The sequence below is a fragment of the Somniosus microcephalus genome, chromosome 12 (genome assembly GCF_052327205.1).
Source record: "Somniosus microcephalus isolate GS21.2 chromosome 12, FLI_Smic_1.0, whole genome shotgun sequence".
Lineage (NCBI taxonomy): Eukaryota > Metazoa > Chordata > Chondrichthyes > Squaliformes > Somniosidae > Somniosus > Somniosus microcephalus.
In genome coordinates, this window is record NC_140998.1 from 203,025,045 (window position 1) to 203,050,184 (window position 25,140).

Genomic DNA, 25,140 nt, shown 5'->3' on the forward strand with positions numbered 1-25,140 from the left:
CATGATCTCCTGCACCGGCAGATTGTGACGTCAGTCGAGTTCGCAACGCCCCGGACCGGATATTGAGTGGCGCCCCCTGCCTTACCGCCTGCTGCTGGCAACGACAGGTTGAGGGGAGCGTTAAGCTGTCGGAAAGGGACTGGGGGAGCGTTATTTAAAGGCGACCGCTTCCTGCCTTTTTTTGTTGGTGACATTTTTGCACCACGCATTCTGAGAGAGAGAGACTTCTGGAGAGATTGAACGCTGTGTGAAGGAGTTCTGGGTACTGAGCAGCACATTGCAGGTTCATTTTAATTTGCCCTTCCTTGTATCGATTTAGAAGAGACTATGGGGTCTGCACTCCGAGCTCTTTCCCTGGGCCTCTCCATTGTTCTTTCCAGCAGATTTGATGTACAGGTCTCTCCAGGCTGAGATTCAAGGCTGCAATGAGCAGGGTGTGGCTGGAGAGCAAGATCGACCTTCCCCTTTAAGAACTGACCGGAGCCAGTGTGTCTGTGTTCCATTGCTGACTGACATCACATGAGCTTCGCCAGCGCTCTGAGGTAGCGCCTCGCTCCTCGGCGTTAGCGCCTTAAGAGAGGTGTGTTGCGCCTGATTAATGCTCCAATCAACTCCAGGGGTGATAGAAGCCAAGCTTGCAGTCGGAGGCGATAATTAGCGCCAGGCGCTAAACTTTGCGCCCGGCTGATAATTGCGCCCCAAACGGGGCGAGACAGAATTTCTCCCCCATAGTGTTTAAAGCAAAGAGTTTCATGGACTTGAGCTAATTTCTGAGGTCAGGGATGTTTCAGGAAACCCGTTTATGTGATGTTTGTAGCGGAACTTGGAGAACTGCCAGATGCTTAAGAGAGCTGTTTAAATGCTGGTGTTAGCACTTCAAATAATGCTGAAATCGTATTAATGAAGAAATGGTGGAAACCGCCATCAAAGGCAACGCTAATGCTTCCGTTATCTGATCACTGAGAATGTCAGGGAGAGCCTTACCAATTGCAGCAAGTGAGTGTGTCAAAAGATTGAGAGCCCCATCCCGAGAGGCGAGGGAAATGGGATTGGTGCTTTATAATAGTTTTTTTTAATTAGCTTATTGGATCTGGGCATCACTGGCAAGGCCGGCATTTATTGCCCATCCCTAGTTGCCCTTGAGAAGGTGGTGGTGAGCCTCCTTCTTGAACCGCTGCAGTCCGTGTGGTGAAGGTACTCCCACAGTGATGTTAGGGAGGGAGTTCCAGGATTTTGACCCAGTGACGATGAAGGATCGGCCGATATATTTCCAAATCAGGATGGTGTGTGACTTGGAGGGGAACTTGGAGGTGGTGGTGTTCCCATGCGCCTGCTGCCCTTGTCCTTCTAGGTGGAAGAGGTCGCGGGTTTGGGAGGTGCTGCCGAAGAAGCCTTGATGAGTTGCTGCAGTGCATCTTGTAGATGGTACACACTGCAGCCACGGTGCACCGGTGGTGGAGGGAGTGAATGTTGAAGGTGGTGGATGGGGTGCCGATCAAGCGGGCTGCTTTGTCCTGGATGGTGTCGAGCTTCTTGAGTGTTGTTGGAGCTGCACTCATCCAGGCAAGTGGAGAGTGTTCCATCACACTCCTTACTTGTGCCTTGCAGATGGTGGCAAGGCTTTGGGGAGTCAGGAGGCTTTCTAATAGTGACTCAGAATGTGTGAAAGGCAGGGACTGAGGCTCTTGACCCTGAAATACTTGGGCTTAGGAGGACAGAATGAGACTGCATGTCAAGCTGCGGGGGGGGGGTGAAATTTCTTGTAGGTCCAGAGCGACAGACACCGTACAGCCCAGAGACAGACACTGTACAGCCCAGAGAGAGAGACACTGTAATGAAATCTGTTTGTCTTGATCCTGTATTTCCTGTATTCGTTTTGCACTCATGTATATTACCCTCCCCCACACTGTGTATAGTTTCACTTCCTCTTTCCTGACTAACCTGGAAGGTTCCAGGTCTTGGCTCTTGGCTCCGCCCCTGACTTCTCTTACATAAAGATCCCAGGATCTGTATGACTCATTCCTGTGAACCAGTCGGCGTGTTGAGATGCTAGCTCTGATCTTAGTGATTAAAAGCCAACTTGTTTAAGTCTATAACTTCTAGTTTTGTGGTTATTGAAGGCACATCAGACACCGTACAGCCCAGACAGAGACAGACACCGTACAGCCCAGACAGAGACAGACACCGTACAGCCGAGAGAGACAGACACCGTACAGCCCAGAGAGACAGACACCGTACAGCCCAGAGAGACAGACACCGCGCAGCCCGGAGAGACAGACACCGCGCAGCCCGGAGAGGCGGCCACCGCGCAGCCCGGGGAGGCGGCCACCGCGCAGCCCGGGGAGGCGGCCACCGCGCAGCCCGGGGAGGCGGCCACCGCGCAGCCCGGGGAGGCGGCCACCGCGCAGCCCGGGGAGGCGGCCACCGCGCAGCCCGGGGAGGCGGTCACCGCGCAGCCCGGGGAGGCGGTCACCGCGCAGCCCGGGGAGTCGGTCACCGCGCAGCCCGGGGAGGCGGTCACCGCGCAGCCCGGAGGGAGGCGCTACGCACCCCAGGGACATGAAAATGAAAAGGAGCGATTTCTATAAGAGGCGGCCAGGAAAATTATTGCAAAACTTGCTGTTTTATGCTAAAAATCCAACTATTTCACTAAGCAGGGAGTCTTGCACCTAGGGAGAGTCTAGCTTATCGAAGACTCCAGTCAGCCACACTGGAGGTTCATTTGCACAGAGGCTCTTCCGCCATAAGTGTTGCCTTTTCGGGTTCGGGCTTCAAGGAGGAAATCTTCCTTTAACATTCATCCCCTATCTAGTTGACTGTTAACGTCCTCAGGCAACTAGGCAATAAGTGCTCCCAGGCCAGTGGCACTCACACTATTACAAATTTTAATAAGCTTTCTCGCACCCGTCAGCCCTTGGCGTAGGATCTGGCTTTTCCATTTCTCTCGGGGAAACGAACCAGAGGGGGAGATGAGGAGAAATCGTTTTACGCAGCGAGTTGTTGTGATCTGGAACGCGCTGCCTGAAAGGGCGGTGGAAGCAGATTCAATGGTAGCTTTCAAAAGGGAATTGGATAAATCCTTGAAAAGGAGCAATGTGCTGGGCTATGGCGAAAGAGCAGGGGAGCGGGAGTAATTGGAGACCTCTTTCAAAGAGCCGGCACATGCACGATGGGCTGAATGGCCTCCTTCAGTGCTGTATGATTCTATGAGCTCAAAATGTGGGTGCTTCTGTAATGGTTCAGAGATTCATGCACATAAACTTAGGTATTAGGTAAACGTTTGCATTTATACCGAACCATTGGCATATAACAACAACAACGTGAATTTATATAGCGCCTTTAACGTAGCAAAACGTCCCAAGATGCTGCGCAGGAGTATTTTAAGACAAAACATTCGACACCGAGCCACATAAGGAGAAATTAGGGCAGGTGACCAAAAGCTTGGTCAAAGAGGTAGGTTTTAAGGAGCGTCTTAAAGGAGTAGAGAGGTGGAGAGGTTTAGGCAGGGAATTCCAGAGTTTAGGGCCTTGATGGCTAAAGGTACAGCCCCAAATGGTGGAGCAATGAAAATGCAAAAGGCCAGAATTGGATGAGTGCAGAGACTTTGGAGGGTTGGAGCGCTGAAGGAGGTTACAGAGCTAGGAAGGGGTGAGACGATGGAGCGATTGGAAAACAAGGATGAGAATTTTTCAATTAGCGGAGTTACCAGACCAGGAGCCAATGTAGGTCAGCGAGCACAGGGGTTATGGGTGAATAGGGAGGAGATTACAGAGAAGGCAGATTATTATCTGGATGGCAATAGATTGGGAGAAGGGGAAGTGCAACGAGACCTAGGTGTCCTTGTGCACCAGTCGTTCAAGGTAAGCATGCAGGTGGAGCAGGCGGTTAAGAAGGCAAATGGTATGTTGGGCTTCGTAGCGAGAGGGTTCGAGTACAGGAACAAGGATGTCTTGCTGCAGTTGTACAGGGCCTTGGTGAGACCACACCTTGAGTATTGTGTGCAGTTTTGGTCGCCTTATCTGAGGAAGGATGTTCTTGCCATGGAGGGAGTGCAGCGAAGATTCACCAGGCTGATACCTGGGATAGCAGGAATGACGTATGAGGAGAGATTGGGTCGATTGGGCTTATACTCGCTGGAGTTTAGAAGAATGAGAGGGGATCTCATTGAAACTTATAAAATTCTAACAGGACTAGACAGACTAGATGCAGAAGGATGTTCCTGATGGCCGGGGAGTCCAGAACCAGGGGACACAGTCTAAGGATAAGGGGTAAGCTATTTAGGAGAGAGATGAGGAAGAATTTCTTCACCCAGAGAGTGGTGAACCTGTGGAATTCTCTACCACAGAAGGCAGTTGAGGCCAGTTCATTAAATATATTCAGGAAGGAGTTGGATATATTTCTTAAGGCTCAAGGGATCAAGGGATATGGGGAGAAGGCAGGGACAGGGTACTGAATTTGGATGATCAGCCATGATCTCATTGAATTGCGGAACAGGCTCGAGGGGCCGAATGGCCTACTCCTGCTCCTATCTTCTATGTTTCTATGATAGGGAGGGGGGCGAGGAGGCCATAGAGGGATTTGGAAACAAGGCTGAGAATTTTGAAATTGAGGTGCTGCTGATCCGGGAGCCAATGTAGGTCAGCGATCACAGTATGCGGCGTTTGGCTTTAGAATCACTCTTAAATTCTGCACACAAATGCGTCAACATGCCCCAATCCAGACATAAGATGACAAGCTTCTGCCTTGTTGGGGTAACATTGCATCAACACATGAGTGGACGCTCTTCGCTGACGTATTTCTGAATTCTGCAGTTGCAAGGTGATGAATGGCAATGTGAGAAAAAAGAGATCTTGAGCTTCATCCAGAACCACCCCCCCCCCCCCCCCACCAACGCTGAACCATATGATTCCTGGCCCCTCGGACTACCTCAGTAGAGTGACGGAGCCAATGATTGAGCATCTGCCTCACTGAGTGGATGAAGCCCTGTCACTCTGCCATTCCCCCGGCTCCACCAAGCTGCGGCAGATGTGCATCTTTGAAAGGACATCATCAAGAGATGGCCCCGTGGGTTCAGGTGACATTTACCTTGAAGACATGGCCGCAGATAGGCAACTAAACTAAAAATCTCAGTTGCAGTGCACCGGATCTCTCCCAACAGTAAACACTCCGAGGCAGAAATTCCGATCCCGACGGGCGGGCACGCGCCGTGTACTCACCCGTAGGGACATCGGAAATGCCAGTTTCAGGCATGCACTGCGCACGCGCTGGAAACCGGTATTTCCAATCTGTCAAGAAAGCTCTTGACAGATGCTCCACTTGCTCGGGAGACTCTGTGGGTGGAGAGTTCTGTTTTTTGGAGACCCTCTGCCCGCAGAAAACACTTACAATTCTTACGCCTGGTAAAAGTGGGTGCGCTCAGAGTTGAAGAAAGTTAATTAAAAAAAATTCTGCTGATTTATCATTTTAAAATACTTTAAAGAAAGGTAAGTTTATTTTTAGCCCCGTTAAAAACTGTAATTATTTTTTTCAAAAATTTAGTTTTGTTTAAAATAGTTAATTTATGTAATTTATAGTCATTTTAAAAATGTGATTTTTTAAAAAAAATATTTGAAGTTTTTCTTATGTTTTGGGGGTGATCTCTATTCATAGATTTGACAGGTCTTCCTGTCAAATCTATGAATGGAGATTTCCTGCACCGATTGGCTCCCCATGGCCCACGTGATCCCAGGGACGCTGCGAACTACCTGGGATACGTGGGCCCTGCGCACCGGCAGTTTGGAGAGTTCCAGCAATGGAACTCTGCGCCTCCCGGGAGCCCTCCGGTCGAGGCGGAGATTTTTCCAAATCGCAGCCCGCGGGAGGGCTGCGAATGGAGTTTCTGGGCCGGCTCCATTGTAATGAACTTGACCAGGTCTCAGTTGCAATACCATAAATGTTGGAGAGTGTTTAATATTCGACCACTTCCGCACAAGTTTGCAAAAAGGTTAAAATATAATTATTCTTTCACGTATTGTCCACAGCTGGTTGATATCATAGCGTAGAGTACATGTTCGTGTATTTTCCATCTGCCTTCCGGTGGATTGTAGTTTGCTTGGATTGCGTAGCACTTCATCTTCGTCCTTCTGAAGGTAGAATGGAAATGAAATGGAAGTCAACATTCCTGGCATGGAATGTACAATGCTGTATTGAAGTAACTTCTAGACTTGCCGTGCACTTTCAAACGTCACAGACAAAGGTAGCTAAGCAATCACTAAATCGCTAGTGCACAGGTGCAAAAAGTCCACTCCTCTATCACCCCCAGCACCCCTTCCCCTTCGACCGGCACCTTCCCGTGCAAGCACACGAGATGAAACACCTGCCCTTTTACCTCCCCCCCCTTCCCACTGTCCAGGGCCCCAAACACCCCTTCCAGGTGAAACAGCGATTTACTTGTACTTCTTGCAATCGAGTATACTGCTCACGATCTGGTCTCCTCTACATTGGGGAGACCAAACGCAGATTGGGCGACCGCTTGGCGGAACACCTCCGTTCAGTCCGTAAGGGTGACCCCGACCTTCCGGTCACCTGTCATTTTAATTCACCGCCCCATTCCCACTCGGACCTCACCGCCCTCGGCCTCTTGCATTGTTCCACGGAAACCCAGCGTAAGCTCGAGGAACAGCACCTCATCTTCCGATTAGGCACTTTACAGCCTTCTGGACTCGATATCGAGTTCAACAATTTCAGATCATAACCTCGGCCCCTATTACATTTTTACATATTTTTTATCCACACCTTTGTTTTGACCCTTCCCCCTTTTTTTCTCTCCCACATGGCAGCTGTCTCCCATTCTGCCAGCGCATTTCACACCTAATCTAGAGCCGTCTTTTGTCTCCACTAGTCCTATCACCATCTCGTCTCGTTTTGAATACCTCTCAATGTCTCTTCACTTCTCTTTTGTTCTCTCATCCCCATTTCCCAGCCCCCAAACTGGCCTTTTAATCTGTTTCATTTCCTGTGCTTTTTCAGTCCTGACGATGGGTTTCGACCTGAAAGGTTGACTCTATTTCTCTCTCCACGGATGTTGCCTGGCCCTGCTGAGTTTTTCCAGCATTTTCTGTTGTTATTGCAAAAGGTTAACCATGCTTAACCTCAGAATCTCCCAAAGCGCTTTACAGCCAATGAAGTACTTGTGAAGTGTAGCCACTGTGATAAGCTCCCACAAACAGCAATGTGATAATGACCAGATAATCTGTCTTAATGATGTTGATTGAGGGGAAAATATTGGCCCAGGAAATGTGAGGTGATGCACCGTGAAGGTGGCAGGACATATTGAGCGAGTGGGTAACAAAGCATATGGGATCTTGGGCTTCATAAATAGAGGTATTGAGTACAAAAGTAGAGAAGTTATGCTGAACCTTTAGAAAGCGCTGGTTAAGTCACAACTGGAGTATTGCGTCCAGTTCTGGTCTCCACACTTTAAGGAAGGATGTGAAGGTCCTTGAGAGGGTGCAGAGGAGATTTACCAGAATGGTTCCGGGGATGGGGGATCTTAGCTACAAGGACAGGTTGGAGAAGCTGGATTTGTTTTCATTAGAGCAAAGGAGGTTGAGGGGTGATTTGATAGAGGTGTACAAGATTATGACGGGTTTGGATAGGCTAGACGGGGAAAGGCTGTTCCCACTAGTTGATAGTACAAGGACTAGGGGACACAGATTTAAGGTTTTGGGCAAGAGATACAGGGGGGACGTGAGGAAAAACTTTTTTACGCAGCGAGTGGTGAGGACCTGGAACTCGCTGCTGATGGACGCGGTGACGATCAGTGTTTTCAAGGGGAGACTGGATAGGCACTTGAGGGAAATAAACTTGCAGGGCCACGGGGCTAGAGTGGGGGAATGGGACTGACTGGGTTGCTCTACAGAGAGCCAGCACGGACTCGATGGGCCGAATGGCCTCCTTCTGTGCCGTTTTGACTCTATGACACCGGAGATAACTCTCCTGCTCTTCTTTGAAATAGTGCCATGGGATCTTTTCCGTCCACCTGAGAGGGCAGACGGGGTCCTCGGTTTAAGCTCTCAGCCGAAAGACGGCACCTCCAACAATGCAGCGCGCTCTCAGCACTGGACAGGAGTGTCAGCCTGAAATGTTGTGCTCAAGGCTCTGGAGTGGGATTTGAACACACGACCTTCTGACTCCGAGACGAGGGTGCTACCCACTGAGCCACGGCTGAAGTCTTCGAGTTGGAACCCACAGCCTTCTGGAATAGAGGCAAGTGGGCTGAGCCAAGTTGTCACATAGCACCAATGCTGATGACATCATTGCACAGTATGGATGACAGTCATAGATGACATTGTAAGGAAGATGAAATAAGTGTAAGCTTGTTTCCACCTGTGGGGCAACACCAAATCTTCTGTTGTTTGGCTCTGGTAGGGTTGTGCTTATTTTCTTGAACTACCAACCCAGAGGCCACGAGTTCAAATTAGGACAAGTCATAGAGTCATAACGGCACAGAAGGAGACCATTCGGCCCATCGAGTCCGTGCCGGCTCTCTGTAGAGCAATCCAGTCAGTCCCATTCCCCCACTCTATCCCCGTAGCCCTGCAAGTTTATTTCCCCCAAAGTGCCTATCCAGTCTCCCCATGAAAACATTGAGAGTCTCCGCTTCCACCACTTCCGTCTGCAGCGAGTTCCAGGTCATCACCACTCGCTGCGTAAGAAAGTTTTTCCTCACTTCCACCCTGTATCTCTTGCCCGAAACCTTAAACCTGTGTCCCCTAGTCCTTGTACCATCAACCAAAGCTTAGGGCCCAGGCAACAGAAGGCACGGCCACCAATGGTTGAGCGACTATAATCCGGGATGCTCAAGAGGGAAGAATTAGAGGAGCGCAGATATCTCAGGGGGCGGGGTTGTGGGGCTGAATGAGATTACAGAGATATGGATATGGAGGGGCGAGGCCACGGAGGGGTTTGAAAACAAGGATGAGAATTTTGAAATCGAGGCACTGCTTAACCGGGAGCCAATGTAGGTCAGCGAGCACAGGGGTGATGGGTGAACGGGACTTGGTGCGAGTTAGGACACGGGCAGCCGAGTTTTAGATGACTTCAAGTTTACATAGGGTAGAATGTGGGAGGCCAGCCAGGAGTGCGTTGGAATAGTCAAGTCCAGAGGTAACAGAGACATGGAGGAGGGTTTGATCAGCGGATGAGCAGAGGCAAGGGCGGAGACGGGCGATGTTAGAGGTGGAAATAGGCGGTCTTTGTTATGCTGCGGATATGTGATCGGAAGCTCAGGGTCTAACATGACACCAAGGTTGTGAACAGTGTGGTTCGGCCTCAGACAGATGTTAGGGAGAGGGATGGAGTCAGTTGCTAGGGAACGGAGTTTGTGGCGGAGACTGAAAACAATGGCTTCGGCCTTCCCAATATTTAATTTTTGAACATTTTTGCTCATCCAGAACTGTATGTCGGACAAGCAGTGTGACAATTTAGAGACCGTGGCGGGGTCAAGAGAAGAGATAGTGAGGTATAGCTGGGTGTCGTCAGCGTACATGTGGAAACTGAATTTAACACCAATTGTGCAGACTCCTTCCCTTTCGTGCTCTGGTCCTTTTCTAATTGGCAATAGATGTTTTAGTGGGATCTTTTCAAACCATTTCCAAAGGAGAGAGTTTTATCCCATTGGACAGGGCTTGATTTACAGCCATGTCTTAACCGTCAAAGGCCTGTCCCTTGTAACAACCCTATACTGCAGTAAGATTTTTGCAAAGACTCACCTGTAGACTGTCACGCGTTGAAAGTTAAGGATCGGATTACTTTGCCAAAAAATTGAGCACTGCAACAATACAGAGGGGAAAATAACTTAGTCTTGGTGTATTTGATGTTTCAACATTCCTAAATTGCCTGTATTGAGTAATCGCAAACACACACACACAATCGGAACGCACTACAGGAAACTCTTTTATCCGGCACCGACGGGACCGGCGTGGTGCCGGTTTATCAAAAAGTCCGGATTACAGAGAGGTATAGTAAAAGGTACGAGAGCCCCGTACACAGCAACAGATCCAGGCTTCCCTGTTGCTTAGCAACAAGTGCAGGAACCCTGGCCACAAGATCCAGGCATCCCTGTTGCATAGCAACAGGTGCAGGAACCCCGGTTACACAGCCACAGATCCAGGAACGGTCACTAATATGAAGTAAAACTTACCTGAACCTACTCCTGAATTTTGCCGGTTATTTAGGTGCCGGTAAATCGAGAGTTTCCTGTATAATAACAGTGATGTTAATCTATCTAAATATATTTCAAAACCTTATGTCCTTGCACACTTACTATTTATGAAAAATTACTTCCTGTTCATGCTTTTGTCACACGTTTGAATCAGCCTTTTCTATTATAAATTTCTATGTCCAAATTTATAATGGTACCTGTAGTGTAATGACACTCTCACGTAGGACATTCAGCCACTCGAGCCTGTTCCACCAGTCACTGAGATCCTGGCTGATCTTTATCCAAACTCCAGTTACCTGCCTTGGCTCCATATCCCTCAATACCCTTAGCCAGCAAAAATCTATCGATCTCAGATTTAAAATGACTGATTGAGCTAACATCTACGGTGTTTTTGGGAGCGAGTTCCACACTTCTACCACCCTCTGTGTGAAGAGGTGTTTCTTAACTTCTCTCCTGAATGGCCTGGCTCTGATTTTAAGGTTATGTCCCCATGTCCGAGACTCACCCACCATCAGAAAACATTTCTATCTACCCTATCAATTTATTTGTTCCCGATGGCCGGGGTGTCCTGAATCAGGGGTCCCACTCTAAGGATAAGGGGTAAGCCATTTAGGACAGAAATGAGGAGGAATTTCTTCACCCAGAGAGTGGTGAACCTGTGGAATTCTCTACCACAGAAGACAGTTGAGGCCAATTCATTAAATATATTCAAGAAGGAGTTAGATATATTTCTTAAGGCTAAGGGGATCAAGGGATATGGGGAGAAAGCAGGGACAGGGTACTGAATTTGGATGATCAGCCATGATCTCATTGAATGGTGGAGCAGGCTCGAGGGGCCGAATGGCCTACTCCTGCTCCTATCTTCTATGTTTCTATGTTTATCCGGAATTGAGTGTAATTGAGGCATCAGAATTGGACCTGAGTGAGGCTTCAATTGACTACAGGTCACTGGCGCTGCAGGCCGTTAACGATAGATTAATGTGACCACGGGTGCCTGTGCGCCTGAAATTCGGGGCACAATGTGATGAACATCCCTGAGCGGGTGCAATCGGCGCGAACTAGCTGTGCCGATCTGGGGGCGTGTCCAGTTCTGTTGGTGAGGACTGCTTCGGGCAAATTGACTTTTGAAACCAGTGTTAAAGATCACAAACTCGAGTATCAGTGTTTGTTTTTATTCGTTCCTGGGACGTGGGCATCGCTGGCAAGGCCAGCATTGATTGCCCGTCCCTAGTTGTCCCTTGAGACGCAGTCCGTGTCCATATGCAGCAAGACCTGGACAACATTCAGACTTGGGCTGACAAGTGGCAAGTAACATTCGCACCACACAAGTGCCAGGCAATGACCAGCTCCAACAAGCGAGACTCTAACCATCTTCCCTTGACATTCAATGGCATTACCATCGCTGAATCCCCCACTATCAACATCCTGGGGGTTACCATTGATCAGAAACTGAACTGGACCAGCCATATAAATACTGTGGCTACAAGAGCAGGCCAGAGGCTGGGAATTCTGCAGCGAGTGTCTCACCTCCTGACTCCCTAAAGCCTTTCCACCATCTACAAGGCACAAGTCAGGAGTGTGATGGAATACTCTCCACTTGCCTGGATGAGTGCCGCTCCAACAACACTCAAGAAGCTCGACACCATTCATGATAAAGCAGCCCACTTGATTGGCACTCCATCCGCCACCTTCAACATTCACTCCCTCCACCAGTGGCGCACTGTGGCTGCAGTGTGTACCATCTACAAGATGCACTGCAGCAACTCGCCAAAGCTCCTTCAACAGCACCTTCCAAACCCGTGACCTCTACCACTTAGAAGGACAAGGGCAGCAGACGCATGGGAACATCACCACCTACAAGTTCCCCTCCAAGCCACACACCATCCTGACTTGGACCTGTATCGCCGTTCCTTCACTGTCGCTGGGCCAAAACCCTGGAACTCCCTTCCTAACAGCATTGTGGGTGTACCTACACCATATGGACTGCAGCGGTTCAAGAAGGCGGCTCACCACCATCTTCTCAGGGGCAATTAGGGATGGGCACTAAATGCAGGCCTAGCCAGCGACGCCCACATCCCATCAATGAATTTTTAAAAAGGTGTTGGTGAGCCGCCGCCTTGAACCGCTGCAGTCCGTGTGGTGAAGGTGCTCCCACAGTGCTGTTAGGGAGGGAGTTCCAGGATTTTGACTCGGACAAAGGAACAGCGATATATTTCCAAGTCAGGATGGTGTGTAATTTGGAGGGGAACTTGCAGGTGGTGGTGCTTCCATGCGCCTGCTGCCCTTGTCCTTTTAGGCAGTAGAGGTCGCGGGTTTGGGACGTGCTGTCGAAGAAGCCTTGGCGAATTGCTGCAGTGCATCTTGTAGATGGTCCACACTGCAGCCACGGTGCGCCGGTGGTGGAGGGAGTGAATGTTTAAGGTGGTGGATGGGGTGCCAATTAAGCGGTTATGGGCGTAACTCACATTTTAAGCTCTACGATCCTTTGCGCTATTTCAGTCAATTCCGCCCATATTGCGCTGATATCTGGTGAGAAAACCAGAGGAAACCCCAGGCTGTAATGTACTAATCAGTGTGTCTATGTGGGAATGAATGGAACATTATGACAATCATGTGTTAAAATGTTGAATGAATGATCTTACCAGGCTGTTGTCCTAGGGCACACGTATGCTTGTTTATGAGAATGGCAAAGATTATGATGAAATTGAAAGCCAGCAGCGTCACAAAAGATAGACAAAACCGGTATCCTTTACAGAACACAGCCAGAATATCTGTAAAACAGAAATCAGATAAATACAACCTGGGGCAATGAAAGGCAAAATGGTAGCGTAGTGGTTATGTTCCTGGACTAGTAATCCAACGTCCTGGACTGATGATCCAGAGACATAAGTTCACATCCCACCACGGCAGCTGGGGATTTACTTTGAATTTATTAAATGAATCCTGAATTTTTTTAAAAAGCTAGTACCAGTAACGCTGACCATGAAACTACCAGATTGCCGTCAGAATCCATCTGGTCCACTAATGTTCTTTAGGGAAGGAAATCTGCCGCCCTTACCCGGTCTGGCCTATAAATGACTCCAGAGACCCACAGCAATGTGGTTGGCTCTCAGCTGCCCCCTGAAACGGCCGAGCAAGCCACTCAATTATCAAGAAGACGGCTCACCACCACCTTCTCGAGGGTAATTAGGGACGGGCAATAAATATCGGCTTTCCCAGTGATGCTCACATCCCGTGAATAAAAAAAATCTCCTAATTGCAGCGGAACTTTGTGAGTGTCCAAATGTATCTATTCCTGCTCAGTCGCTCAAACCATGCATTGACCACCCCCCCAATCATTATAGATTATTACTGATTTCTCACTGCCCATCGGGTCACCCGCTGCACCTTGTGTCATTTTATTATTACTGAATCCTCTCTACCCACATTATATATTAATGACCTAGACAAGTGAACTAGATGTAATATCTCCAAGTTTGCAGATGACACAAAGCTGGGTGGGCATGTGCGCTGTGAGGAGGATGCCGAGAAACTCCAGTATGATTTGGACAGGTTGGGTGATTGGGCAGATGTATGGCAGATGCAGTATAATGTGGATAATTGCAAGGTTATCCACTTTGGTGGCAAAAACAGGAAGGCAGATTATTATCTGAACGGCAATAGATTGGGAAAAGGGGAAGTGCAACGAGACCTGGGTGTCCTTGTGCACCAGTCGCTGAAGGTAAGCATGCTGGTGCAGCAGGTGGTTAAGAAGGCAAATGGTATGTTGGCCTTCATAGCGAGAGGATTCGAGTACAGGAGCAAGGGTGTCTTGCTGGAGTTGTACAGGGCCTTGGTGAGGCCACGCCTTAAGTATTGTGTGTAGTTTTGGTCGCCTTATCTGAGGAAGGATGTTCTTGCCATGGAGGGAGTGCAGCAAAGATTCACCAGACTGATACCTGGGATGGCAGGAATGACGTATGAAGAGAGATTGGGTCGATTGGGCTTGTATTCGCTAGAGTTTAGAAGAATGAGAGGGGTTCTCATTGAAACTTATAAAATTGTAACAGGACTAGACAGACTTGATGCAGGAAGGATGTTCCCGATGGCGGGGGAGTCCAGAACCAGGGATAACAGTCTAAGGATAAGGGGTAAGGCATTTAGGACAGAGATGAGGAGGAATTTCTTCACCCAGAGAGTGGTGAACCTGTGGAATTCTCTACCACAGAAGGCAGTTGAGGCCAATTCATTAAATATATTCAAGAAGGAGTTAGATATATTTCTTAAGGCTAAAGAAATCAAGGAATATGGGGAGAAAGCAAGGACAGGGTACTGAATTTGGATGATCAGCCATGATCTCATTAAATGGCGGAACAGCCTCGATGGGCTGAATGGCCTACTCCTGCTCTTATCTTCTATGTTTCTATGTAACTGTCTGTGTGGAGTTTGCACATTCTCCCTGTGTTTGCGTGGGTTTCCTCCGGGTGCTCCGGTTTCCTCCCACAGTCCAAAGATGTGCGGGTTAGGTTGATTGGCTATGATAAATTGACCCTTAGTGTTAGGGGGATTAAATACGTGGGGTTACGGGGATAGGGTGGGATATGTGTTGGTGTAGGGGTTACGGGGATCGGGTGGGATATGTGTCGGTGCAGGCTCGATGGGCCGAAATGGCCTCTATCTGCACTGTGGGGTTTCTGTGTGATTCTGTGTGTGTAACGCCATCCTCTCACCTCACCCCCTGCACATTGTATTAGCGTATTGTTAATGACTGCGCCCTCTCCCCTTTCTCTTACCTCCTGTTCAATGTGTGGTCGTATTATTCGTGACTCTCTCACTCTACCCCGTCTCCTCATCTCACATCCAAACATTGTGATCTGGGATTATTAGTGACCCTCATTCTACCCATTCCTTTGCAGTGTGGTACAGTATTAGTGACCACCTCGGTGACCGCTTTACGGAACACCTCCGTTCAGTCCGTAGGGGTGACCCCGAGCTTCCGGTCGCCTGTTATTTTATTTCACTGCCCCATTCTTACTCAGACCTCACCGTACTCGGGCTCTTGCATTGTTCCACGGAAGCTCAGCGTAAGCTCTAGGAACAGCACCTCATCTTCCGATTAGGCACTTTATAGCCTTCCGGACTCAATATCGAGCTCAACAATTTCAGATCATAACCTCGACCCCTATTACATTTTTACTTATTTTTTATCCACAGCTTTGTTTTGGCCCTTCCCCCTTTTTTTCTCTCTCCCACATGGCAGCTGTCTCCCATTCTGCCAGCGCATTTCACACCTGATCTAGAGCCTTCTTTTGTCTCCACTAGTCCTATCACCATCTCGTCTCGTTTTCAATACCTCTTAATGTCTCTTCACTTCTCTTTTGTTCTCTCATCCCCATTTCCCAGCCCCCAAACTGGCCTTTTAATCTGTTTCATTTCCTGTGCTTTTTCAGTCCTGACGAAGGGTTTCGACCCGAAACATTGACTCTATTTTCTCTCTCCACGGATGTTGCCTGGCCTGCTGAGTTTTTCCAGCATTTTCTGTTGTCATTTTGGATTTCCAGCATCCGCAGTATTTTGCTGTCGTACTAGTGACCCCCTCACCTGGCTTGGTGCCTCTGTGTACAGTTCGGTGTTCAACTGTGTCTAGATGTAGATGTTTGGATAACTACATATTAAAATATGAATGTATCCATGGGCCTTTGTGATGTGCAGTGTCTAATACTTACCAATGGTTTCATATCCAACAGTTTGCTTTTTTTTATGGATGTGAATAGCAAAGGCAAAAATGCAAATTAAAGCCAGAAGAATTGAAAAGGACAAAAGAACATTGTAACTTGTACATGTTTCAGAGTCTGTAAAAAAAAAAAAAAAAAGGTATTCAGTGGTCAGTTTTATATATGAACAGATGTAATCTTGAACTCAACTTATTTTGTCAATATAACCCAGTGTTCTAATGGCTTTGCTTAGTGCTCGCTCACGCTTATTGGCTACGAGAAGTGACCAGTCAACCAGTACCTCAAGTGTCATTCAAGTTCTCCCACGACAGATTCTATCCCTACCCCATGAAATACGCTTTCAGCACCTTGCATTTCTGCGTATTAAAAATTTGCCACTGATCTGAGGGGGATTGACCGGGTAGATGCTGAGAGGTTGTTTCACCCTGGCTGGAGGGTCCAGAACCAGGGGGCACAGTCTCAGGATAAGGGGCCGGCCATTAAAGACTGAGATGAGGAGGAATTTCTTCGCTCAGAGGGTTGAGAATCTTTAGAATTCTCTACCCCAACAGGCTGTGGATGCTGAGTCTTTGAGCATATTCAAGGCCGAGAGCGAAAGATTTTTGGAATCGAGGGATATGGGGATCGGGCGGGAAAGTGGAGTTGAGGTCGAAGATCAGCCATGATCTTATTGAATGGCGGAGCAGGCTCGAGGGGCTGTATGGCTGACTCTTGCTCCTAATTCGTTTGACTTATTAGTCCAGGTGCAAACACAGCCAAATTCTGTTGGTAAGATGTTGGCTGTCTCCTCTAAATCGAAACATGCAAATTTACAACCTTTCATTGAGACTGAAATTCTGTGTCATTTATGCAAGAAATTGAATTTCCTTGTTCCACTGGAAATGGAGACTATCATAAGCAAACTGAAGATACCTAAACCTCTATAAATCATGGGTTATGCGTCATAAAACTAAAGGTAGCAGATTAACCGGTCGTTTTACACCCTCTCTGATTTTCCTTTCTATTGAATTCAATGATCAGGAAAATTGGGATAGGTTAAAATTGGCCAGTTTTCCGCCCGGTGATCCATGTGAGAATTACTCCAGTAATTTTACATAAGAACATAAGAAATAGGAGCAGGAGTAGGTCAAACGGCCCCTCGAGCCTGCTCCACCATTCAATAAGATCATGGCTGATCTGATCCTAACCTCAAATCTTCTATCACTGTGCATCCACCCGAACCCATGTGATCTCCCGGGAGAGGCGAAAAACCAGATAAAGACCCAATGGCCAATTTGGGAGAAAAAAATCTGGGAAATTCCTCTCCGACCCATCTAGGCGATGGAAATTCTTCCAGGAGATCACTCTGTCCCTATATTTTCTACAGTACTTACCTTCTGTAAAGGCGATCTCCACCCCAGCCAGGAACAGGAATAAAACCATCTCCTGAAATCTAACAGAATTAGAACACAGTAGGAGCAGAACCAGGCCACACGGCCCCTGGGCCCACTCCACTACCCACAGGGCCATGACCATTCCGAACCTAGTCTCATGTCCAATTTCCTGCCCGCTCCCCGTAACCCTTAATTCCCTTTACTTCTAGGAAACTATCTATTTCTGTTTTAAATTTATTTAATGATGTAGCTTCCACAGCTTTCTGGGGCAGCAAATTCCACAAACCTACCACCCTCTGAGTGAAGAAGTTTCTCCTCATCTCAGTTTTGAAAGAGCAGCCCCTTATTTTAAGATTATGCCCCCTAGTTCTAGTTTCACCCTTCATTGGGAACATCCTCACCGCATCCACCCGATCAAGCCCCTTCACAATCTTATATGTTTCAATAAGATCGCCTCTCATTCTTCTGAACTCCAATGAGTAGAGTCCCAATCTACTCAACCTCTCCTCATATGACCACCCCCTCATCCCCGGGATTAACCGAGTGAACCTTCTTTGTACTGACTCGAGAGCAAGTATGTCTTTTCTTAAGTATGGACACCAAAACTGTATACAGTATTCCAGGTGCGGTCTCACCAATACCTTGTACAACTGCAGCAATACCTCCCTGTTTTTATATTCCATCCCCCTAGCAATAAAAGCCAACATTCCATTGGCCTTCTTGATCACTTGCTGCACCTGCATACTAACTTTTTGAGTTTCGTGCACCAGGACCCCCAGATCCCTTTGTACTACAGTACTTTCCAGTTTCTTGCCATTAAGATAATAACTTGCTCTATGATTTTTCCTGCCAAAGTGCATAACCTCACACTTTCCAGTATTGTATTCCATCTGCCAAATCTCTGCCCACTCACTTAGCCTGTCTATGTCCCTTTGCAGGTTTTTTATGTCCTCCTCACTCACTACTTTCCGTCCCATCTTTGTATCATCTGCAAACTTTGTTACACTCGGTCCCCTCCTCCAAATCATTAATATAGATTGTAAAGAGTTGGGGACCCAGCACTGACCCCTGCGGAACACCACTAGTTACTGGTTGCCAATGTGAGAACGAACCATTTATCCCAACTCTCTGCTTTCTGTTAGAGAGCCAATCCTCCACCCACGCCAGAATATTACCCCCAATCCTGTGATTTTTTATCTTGAGCAATAATCTTTTGTGTGGCACCTTGTCAAATGCCTTTTGGAAGTCTAAATACACTACGTCCACTGGTTCCCCTTTATCCACCCTGTATGTTACTTCCTCAAAAAACTCCAGCAAATTTGTCAAACATGACTTCCCCTTTATGAAACCATGCTGAGTTTGTCCTATTAAATTATGTTTATCCAAATGTCCCGTTACTGTCTCCTTAATAATGGACTCTAACATTTTACCAACCACAGATGTTAGGCTAACAGGTCTATAGTTTCCAGCCTTCTGTCTACTACCCTTTTTAAATAAGGGTGTTACATTAGCAGTTTTCCAATCTGCCGGGACCTTTGCTGAGTCCAGTGAGTTTTGGAAAATTATTACCAATGCATCCACAATCCCTGCCGCTACTTCCCTCAAGACCCTAGGGTGCAAGCCATCAGGTCCAGGGGATTTATTCGCCTTGAATCCCATTATTTTACCAAGTACCACTTCCTTAGTGATTTTAATCGTATTTAGTTCCTCCCCCCCTAGAGCCCCCTGTTTGTCCAGTGTTGGGATATTCTTAGTGTCCTCTACTGTAAAGACTGATAAAAAATAATTGTTCAGTGTTTTTGCCATCTCCATGTTTCCCACCATTAATTTCCCGGTCTCATCCTCTAATGGACCAACATTTACTTTAGCCACCTTTTTTCTTTTTATATAACTATAGAAACTTTTACTGTCTGTTTTTATATTTTTTGCTAATTTACTTTCATAATCTATCTTCCCTTTCTTAATCAATCTTTTAGTTATTTTTTGCTGTCTTTTAAAGACTTCCCAATCTTCCATCCTCCCACTAGATTTGGCTACCTTATATGCCCTTGTTTTTAGTCGGATACTATCCTTAATTACTTTACTTAGCCACGGATGGCTATCTTTTCTTTTACACCCTTTTTTCCTCAGTGGAATATATATTTTTTGGAAGTTGTAAAATAACTCCTTAAATGTACACCACTGATCATGTACCGCCTTACCCTTTAATCTATTTTCCCAGTCCACTCTAATCAATTCCGCTCTCATACCTTCATAGTCTCCTTTATTCAAGCTCAGCACGCTTGTTTGAGATCCAACCTTCTCACCCTCTAATTGAATATGGAACTCAACCATGTTATGGTCACTCATTCCAAGGGGATCCTTTACTAGGACATTTTTAATTAATCCTGTCTCATTACACAGGACCAAATCTAAGGTTGCTTGCCCCCTGGTCGGTTCAGTTACATACTGCTCAAGAAACCCATCCCTAATACACTCAATGAACTCATCCTCAAGGCTGCTCTGCCCAATTTGATTTGTCCAGTTAATATGATAATTAAAATCCCCCATAATTATAGCTGTTCCCTTATTACAAGCCTCAACTATTTCCTGATTAATACTCCGTCCAACAGAGTTGCAACTGTTCGGAGGCCTATAGACTACACCCACTAGTGCTTTTTTCCCCTTATTATTCCTTATCTCCACCCAAACTGTTTCACTATCCTGCTCTTTCGACCCACTATCATTTCTCTGTATTTTAGTGATTCCTTCCTTTATTAACATAGCCACCACACCTCCTCTCCCTTCCTGCCTGTCCTTCCTGATTGTTAAATAACCTGGTATGTTTAATTCCCAGTCATGGTCACCCTGCAGCCATGTTTCTGTAATGGCCACAAGATCATACCCATATGTCGTTATTTGTTCCGTTAACTCATTCATTTTGTTACGAATGCTACGTGCATTCAGATAAAGAACTTTCAAATATGTTTTGTAACACTTAGTTCCTGTTTTTTCCCTTTTTAGTACTTTACTTTTTGCTCCATACCTTCTGTCCCTTCCTGACACATTCTGTTTTTTAATTCCCCCACTGCTACCTAAGTCTATGACCTTCTCTGTTGTCGTTTCTATTAAATTAAATTAAATTTTATAACGGGAAAGTTGAGAAGAAGTGCGTGCGGCTGTCAGACTTTCAAAAATATGTTACAGATAGATAATTTACTAATTAAATGTGCGGAATAGGTCGCAAAATGTCCCCAAATAATTTTGCAATGAAACAGGTATAGCAGCTACTCACTGAACACTGTCAGGATGATATCTGCCGTTGCTGTAGCGCCGGTAGGCGACTCCACAGTAAGAGTGTACAGGTCACTGTCGTAACTGCTCACGTGCTCTAGAAGGATTGATGCATTGGGAAAGAGCACCATGTGACGGAAAGGACGTTTAGTTGCATTTTCAATTGGACCGTCCCACTGATAAAACCACCAGCCTCTGGAACTCCAGTTACCCTTCTTCATGTTGCCGGATACAGCCACTGACAGGAGGACGCTGGCTTTAAGCTCTGCGTTAATTTTACCGAGCGGCACTGAGATGGAGATCGGCTGGGGCTGCGCTGAGAGAAAGAATATATGGTTGAGCAAAGCAACGTTAAACATTTTCAAACTGACTGACGGTTCACTTCTGTCGATTAACAGCTGCATGTTTTATATAGATCTGCAGCTCCAAGGGATTGACCCAGGCTTCATCATTATCGGTTTTTTCTTTACTGTAAATGCTGCAAGGATTTGCTTTATCTGAGGTTAAGAACATAAGAAATAGGAGGGTAAGTCGGCCCTTCGAGCCTACTCCGCCATTCAATGAGATCGTGGCTGATCTTCTGCCTCCACTCCATTCACCGGCCCTATCGCCATATCCTATGGCTAAGTGAGTGGGCAGAAATTTGGCAGATGGAATATAATGTTGGAAAGTGTGAGGTTATGCACTTCGGCAGAAAAAATCAAAGAGCAAGTTATTATCTAAATGGAGAGAAACTGCAAAGTGCTACAGTACAAAGGGATCTTGGCTTTTATTGCGAGGGGGATGGAGTATAAAAGCAGGGAAGTCTTGCTTCAGTTATACAGGGTACTGGTGAGGCCACACCTGGAATATTGCGTGCAGTTTTGGTTTCCATATTTAAGAAAAGATATACTTGCTCTCGAGGCAGTTCAGAGAAGGTTCACTCGATTGATTCCGGAGATGAGGGGGTTGACTTATGAGGAAAGGTTGAGTAGGTTGGGCCTCTACTCATTGGAATTCAGAAGAATGAGAGGCGATCTTATCGAAACATATAAGATTGTGAGGGGGCTTGATCGGGTGGATGTGGGGAGGATGTTTCCACTGATGGGTGAGACTAGAACTAGGGGGCATAATCTTAGAATAAGGGGCTGCCGTTTCAAAACTGAGATGAGGAGAAACTTCTTCACTCAGAGGGTAGTAAATCTATGGAATTTGCTACCAGAGAGCTGTGGAAGCTGCAACATTAAATAAATTTAAAACGGAGATAGACAGTTTCCTAGCTGATAAGGGAATTAGGGGTTACGGGGAGCGGGCAGGGAAGTGGACGTGAGTCTAGGTTCGGATCAGCCATGATCCTATTGAATGGCGGAGCAGGCCCGAGGGGCCGTATGGCCTACTCCTGCTCCTACTTCTTACGTTCTTATCCCTTGATGCCCTTACTAGTCAGAGATCTATCGACTTCTGTTTTGAATATACCCAATGACTGAGCCTCCACTGCCCTCTGGGGTAGAGAATTCCAAAGATTGACCACCCTCTGTGTGAAGAAATTTCTCCTCAGCTCAGTCCGGAATGGCCTACCCTTTATCCTGAGGCCGTGGCCCCAAGTTCTATTCACCAGCATCGATACAAGCAGGTGATTCCTCTCCCCCCCCCCCCCCCCCCCCCCCCCCCCCCGCCAATAGGAATGAGCATACAGCAATGGCACTGAGAAGGTGGGTCGACTTATAACTTCCCGTCCAGGCTGGTGTTGCAGATGGACTGGCCATTATAGAAACCGCCTGATTCTCATTTGCTTGTCAGCCTGTGGCTCAGTTGGTAACACTCTCGCCTCGGAGCCAGAAGATTGTGCGTTCAAATCCCACTCCATGAGACTTGAGCACAAAATCCATGGCCGACGCTGCATTGCCAGTACCGAGGGAGTGCTGCACTGTCAGAGGTGCCGTCTTTCAGATGAGACCTTTAACCTCTGCTCCCTCAGGATGACCCCAAAGATCCCACGGCCCTATTTCGAAATCGAGCAGGGGAGTTCCCCCTGGTGCCCTGGCCAAAATTTACCTTCAGTCAACATCACTGAGAAAAACAGATGATCTGGTCGTTATCACGTTGCTGTTTGTGGGAGCTGGCTGTGCACAAATTGGCTGCTGCGTTTCCTACATTACAGCACTGACTACGTTGCAAAAGTACTTCATTGGCTGTAAAGCACTTTGGGACGTCCTGAGGTTGTGAAAGATGCTATCTAAATGCAAGTCATTCTTTGTTTTCAGTGCTCAATCCATCTAATACTGTGGAACTTTACTTCTATCGCCTGGCCGGAGTGCAGAAAGGAAAATCTGGTGGAAGGCTTCACATGCCTTTAACAGAATCTGCCGGATTTTCCTCCCAGCTATTTCCATGGAAGGAAAACCAGGCAAGTTCTGTCAATCCACGTTGCGGGATTTTCATTCCTTCAGTCGACCCGGTCAATGCTTAAGGCCCAATAAGCAAAGGCAAAAATGGCTCCAATGTGTAGGGGTAATGGTGTAAAATGCACAATATTGAATAGGCAGCCCAGCATTGCCTTCAATGGATAGGATCTTGGCTACGGTGTGAAATTGTCAACTATTTCGATATCACCCAAAGTTGAAATTGCCCCCATTGATTCGCATTGATCCTGAATTTTCCTTCACTCAAGATCCTGTGCCGTTGCCAATTGTTACTGCTTTCTACAACAGCAACATAAAATATTGGGAAGACCGAAGCCATTATTTTCGGTCCCTGCCACAAACTCCGTTTACTAGCCACTGACTCCATCCCTCTCCCTAACATCTGTCTGAGGCTGAACCACACTGTTCTCAACCTAAGGTGTCATATTTGACCCTGAAATGATCTTCCGACCATATATCCACAGCATAACTAAGACCGCCTATTTCCACCATCGTAACATTGCCTGTCTCCGTCCTTGCTTCAGCTCATCCGCTGCTGAAACCCTCATCCATGCCTTTGTTACCTCCAGACTTGACTATTCCAACACACTCCTGGCTGGCCTTCCACATTCTACCACGCGTAAACTTGAGGTCATCCAAAACTCGGCTGCCCGTGTCCTAACTCGCACCAAGTCCCGTTCGCCCATCACCCCTGTGCTCGCTGACCTACATTGGCTCCCAGCTAAGCAGTGCCTCGATTTCAAAATTCTCATCCTTGTTTTCAAATCCCTCCATGGCCTCGCCCCTCCCCATCTCTGTAATCTCCTTCAGCCCCACACCCCCCCCCCTCCGAAATATCTGCGCTCCTCTAATTCTGCCCTCTTGTGCATCCCTGATTATAATCGCTCAACCGTTGGTGGCCGTGCCTTCTGTTGCCTGGGCCCTAAGCTCTGGAATTCCCTGCCTAAACCTCTCCGCCTCGCTACCTCTCTTTCCTCCTTTAAGACGCTCCTTAAAACCTACCCCTTTGACCAAGCTTTTGGTCACCTGTCCTAATTTATCCTTATGTGGCTCAGTAACAAATTTTGTTTTGTCTTATAATACTCCTGTGCAGCGCCTTGGGACGTTTTACTACGTTAAAGGTGCTATATAAATACAGGAAACTCTCGATTTACTGGCACCTAAATAACCGGAAATCTCTGTTAATCGGCAAAATTCAGGAGTAGGTTCAGGTAAGTTTTACTTCATATTAGTGGCCGTTCCTGGATCTGTGGCTGTGTAACCGGGGTTCCTGCACCTGTTGCTAAGCAACAGGGACGCCTGGATTTGTTGCTGTGTACGGAGCTCTCGTACCTTTTACTATACCTCTCTGTAATCCAGACTTTCTGCTAAACCGGCACCACGCCGGTCCCCTCGGTGCCGAGCAAAAAAGAGTTTCCTGTACATTTTTTTGCTATATAGCGCCAATACCATAGGAAAGCATCCTAGCATGCTTCACAGGAGCCTTTTCGGACAAGATTTGACAGCGAGCCACATCAGGGGATATTAGGACAGATGACCAAAAGCTTGATCCAAGAGGTCGGTGTTAAGGAGCGTGTTAAAGGAGGAGAGAGAGGCGGAGAGGTTTAGGCAGGGAATCCCACAGCTCGGGGCCCAGGCAGTTAAAGGCACGGCCACCAAGAGGCCAGCATTGGAGGAGCAAAGCAATGTCGGAAGCTTGTTGGGCTGGAGGAGGTTACAGAGCTAGGGAGGGATTTGAAAACAAGGTGAGTTTTAAAATCGAGGCGTTGTCAGACCGGGAAGCAATGTAGGTCAGCAAGCATGGGGGTGATGGGGAGACGGGACTTGGTGCGAGTTAGGACCAGGGTGGTAGAGATTTGGAGGTACTCATGTTTACGGAGGGTGGGAGGTTGGAGGCCGGCCAGGAGAGCAGTCTAATCTGGAGGTAATAAAGGCACAGAGGAGGGTGTGGAGACGGGCGATCTTACAGAGATGGAAGTAGGCGGTCTTGGTGATGGAGAGGATATGGGTCGGAAGCTCAGCTCAGGGTCAAATAGGACGCCGAGGTTGCGAACAGTTTGGTTCAGCCTCAGACAGTGGCCAGGGAGGGGGATGGAGTCATTGCCTAGGATACAGAGTTTGTGGCTTGGGTAGAAGACAATGTTCAGGAGACACCGGTGACTATGGCTAAAACA

At 47.4% G+C, this 25,140-nt stretch overlaps 1 protein-coding gene across 2 annotated transcripts in view; it reads right to left on the reverse strand.

Moving 5' to 3' along the window:
• Positions 1-5,931: 5,931 nt before the first annotated feature.
• LOC147109912 (uncharacterized) overlaps positions 5,932-25,140 on the reverse strand; it is a 41,464-nt gene continuing 22,255 nt past the window's right edge. For both annotated transcript variants that reach the window (XM_086003937.1, XM_086003938.1), the window contains 5 exons: positions 20,566-20,880; positions 15,910-16,035; positions 12,847-12,975; positions 9,753-9,811; positions 5,932-6,122 (listed from right to left, as the gene is read on the reverse strand). In XM_086003937.1, the coding sequence (XP_085860063.1) occupies positions 9,789-9,811; positions 12,847-12,975; positions 15,910-16,035; positions 20,566-20,880 (593 nt within the window). In that variant the 3' untranslated portion in view covers positions 5,932-6,122; positions 9,753-9,788. The remainder of the gene's footprint in view (positions 6,123-9,752; positions 9,812-12,846; positions 12,976-15,909; positions 16,036-20,565; positions 20,881-25,140) is intronic.